At 31.5% G+C, this 11,025-nt stretch overlaps 3 protein-coding genes across 3 annotated transcripts; 1 reads left to right on the top strand and 2 right to left on the bottom strand.

The window, feature by feature from the left end:
* Positions 1–1,153: 1,153 nt before the first annotated feature.
* Positions 1,154–4,620, bottom strand: LOC133327895 (protein tilB-like). Its single transcript, XM_061536428.1, has 5 exons — positions 4,611–4,620; positions 3,702–4,548; positions 3,392–3,594; positions 1,518–1,560; positions 1,154–1,235 (listed from the first exon to the last, which is right to left on the bottom strand). The coding sequence occupies exons 1-5, from the start codon at positions 4,618–4,620 to the stop codon at positions 1,154–1,156; spliced, it is 1,185 nt and encodes a 394-aa protein (XP_061392412.1).
* Positions 4,621–5,579: 959 nt separating this feature from the next.
* On the top strand, positions 5,580–6,741 carry LOC133327896 (uncharacterized). The gene is made up of 4 exons (XM_061536431.1): positions 5,580–5,846; positions 5,906–6,141; positions 6,271–6,468; positions 6,534–6,741. Exons 1-4 carry the CDS (start codon positions 5,580–5,582, stop codon positions 6,739–6,741), a joined length of 909 nt encoding a protein of 302 aa, XP_061392415.1.
* Positions 6,742–7,767: 1,026 nt separating this feature from the next.
* Positions 7,768–9,434, bottom strand: LOC133327894 (solute carrier family 35 member E1 homolog). The gene is made up of 5 exons (XM_061536427.1): positions 8,938–9,434; positions 8,630–8,838; positions 8,381–8,506; positions 8,079–8,318; positions 7,768–8,012 (listed from the first exon to the last, which is right to left on the bottom strand). Exons 1-5 carry the CDS (start codon positions 9,269–9,271, stop codon positions 7,794–7,796), a joined length of 1,128 nt encoding a protein of 375 aa, XP_061392411.1. The 5' UTR covers positions 9,272–9,434; the 3' UTR covers positions 7,768–7,793.
* Positions 9,435–11,025: the final 1,591 nt, after the last annotated feature.

The following is an 11,025-nucleotide window of genomic DNA, read 5'->3' on the forward strand; positions in this document are numbered from 1 at the left end:
GTAAATCTTAATATTTAAGTGATTATTTATACTCTTTCGAGTCGAGCTTGATGATCTAAGTTTTGCAATGAAAATACTAAAAAATTTCAATACTGGTCCACCTCTTAGGAAAGCCCCCAAAGATCCCAAAAGACCCCCAAAATCGGTATTTTGGTGAGCTTGAGTACGCGTTTCAACCGATTCGGGATTCTCATTGAGTAGAAAATGTCCCTAATAAAAATAATCAACATGGACCAGTGTTCTCTAGTAGCCAACATATGATTGTAACCCCCCTATAATTCGGTATTTCTTAACAAATATAACTCTAATTTCATTTTTAAGGATTTTCATGGGATGTCAAATGTTTCTACAAATGTTGATAAATATTTTTTTAGGAAATCCGCCATATAATGCTACATCCCAAATTTCGGTATTTTGAGGAGCTTGGACACGTGCTTCATCGAAATTATCTGTAATTTTATATTTTTGATTCTCATTTGATAAAAAACTCCCTACTAAAAATGATTAATGCTCTTTCGGTATTAATAAATTTGTAAACGAATTTTCTCATAGAAGTGGCTATAATTATATCGTATTTCTGGCGTTCCTGATAAATAAAAATTGAATTAATAAATGTTCCGGTGTTTCTGTAATTTGGAACACTATTGAACAACCCAAAATCGCATAAGACCATAACATAGTCCCCACATAAATGCCTCCATCGACTTAACAATTTTTGAGTGCAGTTCACGTGGTGGAGGGTATACAAAGTTCGTCCGGGCGACGTTTTTATTTCTTGAGACTTAAGTCGTATTTTCCCATCGATATGGCTGTAATTTGGTATAAGGGTTCTTAATGACTGACATACTTATATGACTGTAATTTGAATTTCGGGATATTGGAAGGTAAAACACATGTTTGCGGAATTTTTTCTATATAGGTCCAAGTTTTGATAAAACACCCCACGAATTTTCTCATCGAGGTGGCTATAATTTGGCGTATCGGATTCCTAAAATACTTATTTAAAGAAATTTATATAAAATTTTCAAGCTAAATTCATAAATCATCGTATTAAGTACAAATTCACAAATTCGAATTTATATAAGAAAACAAGTACAAATTCAATATTTATTCAGCAATTGTTGTTAATATTGCTACAAATCAAATAAATTATTTAAATTAGATCAGGTATTTCATCATTGTTCGCATTATTGCAAATATTCTTTATATCAACAGTTCCTTTTAGCGTCGATTTTCTGGAAAGGAGAGTATAATATATTAAAATATAGAAGACAATTAAGGGTGAAACACATAAGATGATTTTTGCATGTTTAGTTGGCTTATTTTATTGTAAAAAAATATTGTAAATATTGTAAAAAAATAAAAAAAAATAAAAAAAAATAAAGGAAAATGGCGTTCAAAATAAAATTTGACTCTAACATTTCTTTACAAATTGAAATTTCATTCAAAACCAACATAAGAGGCCAGCCCTGAATCCTTGTATGTGTTTCGCCCTTTAGTTAAATTCGCATACTTACTGTCGTGTTGCACATTTCCTATTAGATATGCCCAAAGATTTTTCTGAAAATTAATTTTTAATATTTTAAAAAAATATAAAAATAAATTTAACGAAATGATGTGATTTTATTAAAACCTAGTATAGTCGGGCCAAGTCCGCCCTAAAATAATCTAAAAATTACCCCTGTATGTATAGGAAATCATGTGGAATATTGGTGCAAGTCATTTAGACAGCAAAGATACAAACCCATTTAACCAATATGTTTATACATGGTCAATTGTCTAGTAAATAGTAAATTATCCTGCGTTTACAAACAACATTTTTGATAGATATTAGCAAAAACACAAACCGTTTTCGCCAATAGATTTATATTTTCGACAACTGTTTTGCGACTCTTCTCAACTTTTTATACCCTTCACCACACTGTGGTACAGGGTATTATGTCTTTGTGCATATGTTTGAATTGAGTCTAGAATGATGTCTGCCAAGTTTCGTGAAAATCGGTCCTGATTTAGATATAGCTCCCATATATAGTTTCGTTCGATTTCATGTAAATGGTGCACCAAAGCCGCTATATATCTTTCGATTTGCACGAAATTTGACATAACGTACAGAATTTAGCCTAGAGTGATGTCTGCCTTGTTTCGTGAAAATCGGTCCAGATTTAGATATAGCTCCCTTTTATTATAGATTGATTTTAAGTAATTGACGCACCAAGGAACCAGAAGGCTGATAGGAACAAAACGTTCTGAAATTACTATAACCTAACCTGTGACATGTTTGTTTGAAATCGCTTAATATTTGGATAGAGCTTCCATATATATTTTCGCCCAATTTCAAGTAAATTGGGCATCAAACTCCTCATGTAGTCAGATTGACATCAAATTTTGCACAACTTACAAAATTGAGCATAGAATTGCGTAGTTGCGTTTTCTAGAAGTACAGACATAGCCCAACGGATGACCTATTTATATTTGTTTGAAGTCGATTTACATACTTTATGGATAGATCTAGGTAGATTCACATTTAGATAAATACCACATATTTTATTTCATCCAATTTCATGCTAATAGTCCTGTTTAAAATACCCATAGTGGTGAAGGGTATCATATAGTCGGCCCCGTCCGACTTTACTACTTTCCTTACTGGTTATTTGTGGCAAAGACGGACACGTGGTCAAATAATAAACCAAAAATTTACACCGGGCGTGTTTTATGACAAATCATCATTTAATTCTCATTTAAGGGATTAAAGGATTTTTTTATGGCGGGCATGATAACTCCTCACTGGAACATCGGAATCCGAAAATTCCAACGGTGTTGGAAGAGTACATGTGTGGCTCTGGTATGAACTATGATTATTGACTTCGCTCTAAAATTAACAAAATGGAGGACCTTTGAAAAAAATATTTTTGGAATATCGCAGATTTTTTACCAAAAACCAAGTTAAAAATAAGGAAGATCTTCACCGATTGGCTTTATCCTAGTTCATACGATAGCTATGCACTCACAGAGAAACATGTGAAAATTTGGAATCGATTGGGTTATTAGTTTTTGAGTTATCGTGCCTGCCTTTCACAAAAAATGTTTAGAAAAAAACTCGTTTAAAGTTTGAGAAGCCCTTCAGCCGTCACTTGATAAATCGGCTATATCTTTAAGAGTTCTTGAGATTTTCACTTGAAATTTTGTAGGGACATTTTTTATTTAGTGTAGATTCGAATTATATCAAAAAGTTTGACCCAGAGATTGGGAGGTCCCCTTAAGTTTTAAATACATCCGGAAAATATTTGTCAAATTAGTGACGATTTACGTAAAACAATGAAAAATTTGATGATGGTAGCTATGCTCTACCTTGTACCTATAAAATGGTTGCAACTATATTCCCATAACTCACCTTCAGATTTCATAGACAATAGTTTATTCTCATTTAATTTAGGTGCTGTAATAACTAATTGGCCGGTGATTTGAGAACGTTGAACAATTGACTCGGACGGTTTAACTTCTTCGTTTAAGGCTATTTGAAATATTTTTCCTTTTACCACAACTCGAATATAGTTGATTTCCACATCCACTTTTAGGTGTGACGTTTCGAGATATCTGAAATTATAATTAAGTTATGTTAGAAGAAGCAAAAAGAGTAGACATATGTTAAAAACTTGAGGTGAAATTATTTATAGTTGTGAAGTATTCTATTCTGTACATACTTATAAACATCCAATTCCAAAATATATTCATTAGTCTCATCTTTCAATCTGAAAGTTAAATCTGGTTTATTCAGATTGTATGGGCGACCACAGGGAGCAAACAATGTTGGATTTTTCTTAATAGGTTTATCAACCCCATTGCAATTTTCTTTTTGACGACACTGTTTTTGGTATTTTGCCATTTCGATACGTATTTCTGGACAATTTTCACTTTTGGAATCCCAAAATGTTTTAATGCGTTCACTTTCATCGTCAATGCTTGACATTTTCGCCTCCAACTCTTCCTTCTGTTGGAGAAAACGTATTTTCTGCTCATCCCGTTGCATGGCATAGACGACCTGTCGCTGAACAATAGCTGACCGATATTCTTTTAAATGTGGCTTGGCTTGCAACTTGTGCGTCTGAGTTACTTCTTGGCAATCTAGACTTTCTAATTGTGGCAGCGTTGCAATAACATATTCTCTATAATTGGGATAATCACAACAAGGATTTCCCGTTAGGATGAGAGTTTTCAAATTGTAATTGTCTTTTAGGCACTCAATCGATGTCAAATCACCAATAAAATTCAATGTCAAATCCAATTTATTAAGCGATTCCAAATGTTGTAAATTTTCGATGCGTTCAATATTGTTGAGAGCTAAATTTAGATATTCCAAACGTTTCAATTTGTTAAGGTTTTCTATTTTGGAAATTAAATTCGATTGCAACAAGAGAATTTTTAAATCTCGGCACCAATTTTGAAGATGTTCAATGCGTTCGATATCCTCCTGATGCAGTGATAGTTCCTCCAAAGTGCTAATAAGCATTTCATTGTGTTCTGATTTTTTTCTCACCAATTCTTCGGTAACTGAAATTTTGAAATTTGTAATAAAGTATTTAAATTTTACTTGCAAACTCGCAAATACTTACTTCGAACCATTTTTACTTTCGTCTTTTTTTCTTGAAAACAAATGTTTTTTTATTTAAATCAAAATAAAAATAACAAATCTTTTGTGTTTCCATGACAACCATATATTGTAAGTGTTTATTTTACTTTTATTGGTCTTCAAACCAGTGACAAAGGTTACCACCCTCGTAATACACTCAAAACGCAACAATGACGTTTAATATGAATATAGTAGGACCCCGTCTTTACCAAAAGTTTTCAAAATACTTAAAATCGACAGTATGTCCTGATTTACATTAGACAACAATCTTAAAATTGCTGCAAGTAATATTTGGTCTGTTCCCGTACTGCAATAACCTACTAATTTTACTATATTCTTCGATGTCATAAAGGAACAATTTTTATCGTTGTAAAAAATTTTACATTTTTGCAGGTTTTGGAACAGACCAATTGTCTATCAATCAAGATGGCATATCAAAACAAAAATTGGTGTTTTCTCATACTCAAAAAGTTGTCAAAATTTATGCATTAGAATACCATCCCATGCGACAATTTTGATTTTTTATCTAAATGTAAATTATCGGTAATCTCGTTCAAATCGAAATTTATTTGTATGCAATTTGTAATATGTATTTACAACCCCTTACCTGCTACCTGCTAACCTCCTATATGTTATTAACGTTAACAATCTCAACAGATCTTTAATAGCATTCGATTAAAATCAATTAAAAATGAGAGCCGATCGATGTTTGTTGGGAAATGAAGACTCTTTTTTATTATTTCTCTCTCTCTCGCCCTTTATCATCTCTTGAAATAGTTAAACATTGATAATGAAAAGAAGTCTAATATTTGTGTTCGTTTGGTTATCAATAGTTTACAACAATAGTTTAATTTTATATTTCAAAGCAGAAGGTATGCTACTTTAAGTAGCAAATAAAAGCGATATAATAAAGTAATCATCATTCTTTTAAAAGTTTTATAAAAATCAAATAATGCCCCAAGAAACCAATGACAATATTCTAAGATTATTGACAGATCAGGAACTAGAGGAACTATTGCAATTATATGCTGAAAAATGTGGCATAGAAAGTTTTCAATATTTACTCATTTACACACAGCTTCAATGGAATAAGAAACTACACGAAAAAGAAATCGATGCACAAAATGAAAAGTGGATTTCATTCAGAAAGAATTTTTACACACATAGAAAGGGAGATTTTCGTAAAAATGGTACATATGTGTGTCTGCATCAGGATTTAGTGAGTATTACATTAATATACAAAATTGAAACCAAACTTGACTTATTCCCACATTTCAGATACAAAGTGTAACCTTCCATAGTTGGGAAGCAAACTGTAATGAGTTATTAGAGTGTTTGGAAAATACCAATTTAATTCAGTGGAAAAACGGTGCATTACTTTTCAATATAGCACCAGAGTTTTCGGAAAGTGTGAAAAATATTGTAGTTAGAAAAGGTGGGGTCATAAAGAGAGCCAGATCATGCCAAGGATTGATTTTTAAGCCAGTATATGGTTTGAATCCTAATAAAACAAGGTATACTACAACTTTTAATACATTTCCAAACAAAAAGGAATAAAACCACCATAAGATCAATTTCATTAACTAAAAATTATTATAAATAGCATTATGAAAATTCCTATTAATAAACAACTTTAATTTTAGCATTCCTGATGGTTATGATTTAGCTGAACTACAAGAAAGACACGCTGATTTGATACACTCCCTGTGGGCAAACAACAAAGAAGGTTCATTGGATTATATTAAAGGTCACATACAGATAAATAAAACCATTGGCTTATATCAAAAGTCTAACAATGAATTAGTCGGTTGGATTCTTCAAAATGAATTCGGTGGAATAGCGTAAGTTTTATTATATTATTACAATACAAATAAACAATCGAGAAATTTTGGTTAACCACTTTTAGAGTACTCCAAGTGATGTCAAGCCACCAAAGAAAAGGATTTGGAAGAATTTTAGTTGAAGCCTTAACAAATATTATTGCCGAAACTGAAAGCATACCCGCCACGGCATGGGTTGTAGTGGGAAATGTAAAATCAGAATCGTTACTGCAAAAAGTTGGATATAAAAGGGCCGTTATATATGAATGGATACAATTGGAAATGTGCAACTAATTATTACCAAACGGCATTGAGGTAAAAACAAAACTAAAAACATTTATAAATTGTAAACCAAATGTTGGAATTAAATGTATTATAGTTAACTAAATTAGATTTTCCATATTAGAAATATCGCATCGACTTTTATAGAGGTTTTTTCAAAGGGCATAGTTCATCACCAATTTGAACAAGTCGCGGACTGGGTTTAATATCTCTGTCAAATGAAAATACACTTTTCCATGCATTCAAGCCCAACTCCAAAATCATTCCATTAATTATCCATAAATTACAATAACCCGCCACAGCATGGGTTGTAGTTGGAAATGTAAAATCAGAATCATTACAGCAAAAAGTTGGATATAAAAGGGCCGTTATATATGAATGTAAAATGTGCAATTAATTATTCCCAAACGGCGGTGAGGTAAAAACAAAACAAATGCATTTCTTATTTAAAAAAAATGCGCTACACAATGAATGTAACTTTGGTGTATCATAAAGATTAAATTAAATGAAATAAACCACTATCTGAACAGAATTGAACTAAATCGCGTACTTCCTATATCTCTGGCAAAAGACAGTACACATTTCCATGCATTCATGGTCAACTCTAAAATTCCATTTATAAATTATCCATTAATTTCAAGGAATTAATAATAAAAAAAATATTTTGAATATTTACTTGTTTCAAGTAGTATTTAATAAACAACATTTATTAAATAGTTTACAATATTCTTCGTCTATATACAATGGAGCATGTTTCTTAAACAATACGATATAAAGATGGGTTTATTTGTTTTAGCTTCACAGACTGATGCAATGGCCATCTACATCAACAAGTTGCAAACAGCCGTACAGCAACCAAAAAAACATATACACTCATAAATACTGACTTAAAACAAACACTAACTGAATTTGTGATGAATTACTAGAAACATATCTTCAACGGTAGCTTTAGAAAATGGCTCGTAATTTTTGTCGCTAACATACCTCTATAATCATATTTACAAAATTGCCTAAAATCATTTTATAATCTTATTACTGAAAATCATCATTAAAATTTTATTAAACTAAACAAATAAAAGTCGAGTTGTACTTCCATTGGGTATCCCGCTTCCGTTGGCTAAGAGACTATTTGTGGTGCTTGAATTGTAACCATTCGTTGTCTTGTAATTTGTTAAAGCAGAACCTCGATAATAAGGATCCACTGTGTTTTGTAAGGGGGTATAATTGATACTACTCTTCGTTGTAGTTGGTATTATAGGTTTCTCTTTTGTTACCTGCTTTGCCTGAAATTACAAATACAAACAAATCAGTTATCTTAAAAAAGTGAAAATTAGATGTAATATCCTTACCCTGTTATAACATAATACGCCTACAATGGCCAGGCCCATGCCAAAGCAATTCACCCACGTTACTGGATTTCCCAAAATAATCAGTGACACAGCTATCACAAATATCCGTTTTGATGCACTTGCAACTGCATACGTTAGAGGTGTCACCAATGACAAAACTGAAAATGCAATTATATTCTGAAGCCAATTCAAAACACCATCAGCAAAAAGTAATGCGATCACTCGATAATCCAAATTAGTCTGGAAAGGCATAATAAAAAGAAAATTAATAATCTTAACAGGACAGTAATTTGTTGACTTACAATAGCAGGATGTTGAATGACTTTGAAACTGTCCATATAGAGCCAAATGGGTAGGAACATAACTAATGCCAATTTGCCAAGCAAATGTAACAAACGCAAATGATGTATTCCTGTGTCCTTGAGAACCTATACAAATATTTACATTTTATCGTAAAGTAGAGAAAAATAAAATTAATAATTATGTGTTTTTAAAAAAACAACTTGACTTTTTCCTCAATTAGTTAATGTATTTTTCAATTACAAACTTACCTTTTTCGAAAATATATTTTGCAGTGAGAAACCCATAGTCGATACTAATGCCGATATTAAACCCAACATATCAAATGAGATTTCCGTCAAAGTAGCAATTCCGACTCCCGTTATAATTGGTATTAAACTCAGATATATCATTGTTGATTGCCTTTCTTTGAATAGCAAGCGCGAAAGTATTACCGTGAACAGTGGCATTGTGGCTTTAACTGCAAAAATATGAACATAGAGATTATCATTTAAATAGCATGTGTTTAACGGAATTGAACACGTCATTAAGACGATTCCATCCGCTGCTTATTATGTACCTGTATGAGCATAAGAAACAGGAACTTTCCACAAAGAAATGTGAGACGTCACCGAGGCCAGAAATTTACCAAATGCCAGGGGAATAATCAACTTTAGGTAGTATCCTCTGGGTAGTTCTTGGTATTTTCTTATTTTCCACAAATTGAAGAATGGACCACTATACAATGTGATGCTGCAGAGTTGGACCATTGTCACCGTCATTGGAAACGGAAATTCGTTTAGCACCATTTTCCCAATTACATTGTTGCTGGACGAAATTATGTACCACACAATGCATAGCGTCAACACAACCAAGACATGCCTGGAGCCCGTACGTTTCGCAACTCCACTCATAATTCGTTTCTTCTTGTATAATTCCAGAGGACGTCGTAATTAAATATTGTTTAACGTTGAAACATCAACTTGTCACTTGGATAATTTATGTGCACTAACTAAACTAGACTTATTCTAATATTGACACAGCATTGTTGTTGGGTGTTTGAGCCAAATTCCTAACTATTTTTGGAAGTAAAAACTAAATGTAAATATTTATTCAATGGATTTAGTTGGTCCAACCTTCCACAAGCAGTTGTTGACGTTTTGTTGACGTGACAATTGCGAGAGGTTGCCATACAAACAATGGATTTATACAATGAATATGGCAAGGTTTAATTGTTATTAATATTCTTATAGTGGATTTACACTAATCTGTCATGCAAAATAATGCATGTTAAATCAATGTAAATCCATAAATCTGAAAAGAAAATGCCAAAAGATAGAGATTTTCTGGTATATTATTAAGGACCCCCGTCATGCCGATGAACCCCTTTTTGTATATGTGAGACAAAATAGATTTTTGTGCCAAAAATTGCATTTTGAGTCGTAAAGTGAGTTATTTTTTTATTCCGACACAATTCTATTATTTTTGTACACAAAATTATTTACTGACAACTTTCAAAATGAACATTATTCACCAGATTGATAGGGTTTCATTTTCAAAATCAAAACTATTTTGATTTTCTTCATGCATTGTGTGTGTCACACATACATAAATAAACTTTCAAAAAATAAACATACTATGATAAATGCTGTACGGCATGATGTATAGTGTATGGGGCCCTTTAAACTAAATCCATTAAAATGGAAAAAGTTGTTATATTTGACATATTTCAAACCACATAGAAAATTGTTATTGTATGTAACACAAGTGTCATTCAGATATGTCGAAAAATGTAAACAATAAAACAAAGTATTAATTAATTTTATTTATTTTCAAAATGTAATATTTTTGAATTTTCTGAATAAAATTGAAAAACATGAATGAAAATCTTGCAAATTTATTATTGTATAGTTTCCAGATCTTTCCTCATACTTAGATATTGCTATATGTAGAGGTAACTCATACAAAAACAAAATAGGAATTTTGCATCGCAAAGGGATTGGCTTCACATTTTCCCATTAGGAAATTGAATTAAATTGTAAACCAAAAACAATGATATTCTGCTGCGATTTCTTTGATTTGATAATGTATAAATGTTAAATTCTCATGTCAATTCATGGTGGTAAAACCGGTACAGAAAAAAATTAAATGTGATAGTATATTTTTCCATCGTCTGCAGATTTGGGAATATAGCAAAAATAAATATCAGGTTCCCTATATATTCGTGAATTTAAATTTTCGAACTGCGACAAAAATATACGCCGACATGGCACTTTGCAGAAATAGTGTTGCCACACAATATAAACTGTATTCGTTTTTAACATTGTTTCTGTAATTTTTTAATAATTTCGTAAATTCTAACGATAATGTTATTATTATTTTTTAATATATGTATGAAAGACTCTTAATTGTCATTAATTTGTTGATTGATTTAAGGGGAACATTTGGTAACCGTATCTAGTACGATCTTATCGATCTTGTACGATCTTATTGCAAATCAGCTGTTTGTGTCAAGCAGAGATTCATTCGGAATAAATGCAACACAAACCTATGTATCTTTTTAAAATTGTTTTTTTATGACGTTTCATCTTAATTTTGTGATTTTAAACAAATTATAAACAATAATAATATGTTAATTTATCATCATATGCATTTTTTATTTCAAAAA

This window comes from Musca vetustissima, unplaced genomic scaffold (assembly GCF_032173495.1).
Source record: "Musca vetustissima isolate MV318-11 ecotype Yass unplaced genomic scaffold, APGP_CSIRO_Mvet_v1 utg87437, whole genome shotgun sequence".
NCBI lineage: Eukaryota > Metazoa > Arthropoda > Insecta > Diptera > Muscidae > Musca > Musca vetustissima.

What these genes read in the sequence shown, in the direction of transcription:
- LOC133327896 (XM_061536431.1), top strand. Translation starts at nt 5,580, where the DNA reads ATGCCCCAAGAAACCAATGACAATATTCTAAGATTATTGACAGATCAG. An exon ending in TGTGTCTGCATCAGGATTTA is followed by an intron (nt 5,847 to 5,905) that starts GTGAGTATTACA and finishes CCCACATTTCAG; the next exon opens with ATACAAAGTGTAACCTTCCA. An exon ending in AATGAATTCGGTGGAATAGC is followed by an intron (nt 6,469 to 6,533) that starts GTAAGTTTTATT and finishes AACCACTTTTAG; the next exon opens with AGTACTCCAAGTGATGTCAA.
- LOC133327894 (XM_061536427.1), bottom strand. Translation starts at nt 9,271, where the DNA reads ATGAGTGGAGTTGCGAAACGTACGGGCTCCAGGCATGTCTTGGTTGTG. An exon ending in TGTTTCTTATGCTCATACAG is followed by an intron (nt 8,839 to 8,937) that starts GTACATAATAAG and finishes ATATTTTTGCAG; the next exon opens with TTAAAGCCACAATGCCACTG. An exon ending in GCGTATTATGTTATAACAGG is followed by an intron (nt 8,013 to 8,078) that starts GTAAGGATATTA and finishes TTGTAATTTCAG; the next exon opens with GCAAAGCAGGTAACAAAAGA.
- LOC133327895 (XM_061536428.1), bottom strand. An exon ending in TTGGAATTGGATGTTTATAA is followed by an intron (nt 3,595 to 3,701) that starts GTATGTACAGAA and finishes TTATAATTTCAG; the next exon opens with ATATCTCGAAACGTCACACC. An exon ending in AGGAAATGTGCAACACGACA is followed by an intron (nt 1,236 to 1,517) that starts GTAAGTATGCGA and finishes TCTCCTTTCCAG; the next exon opens with AAAATCGACGCTAAAAGGAA.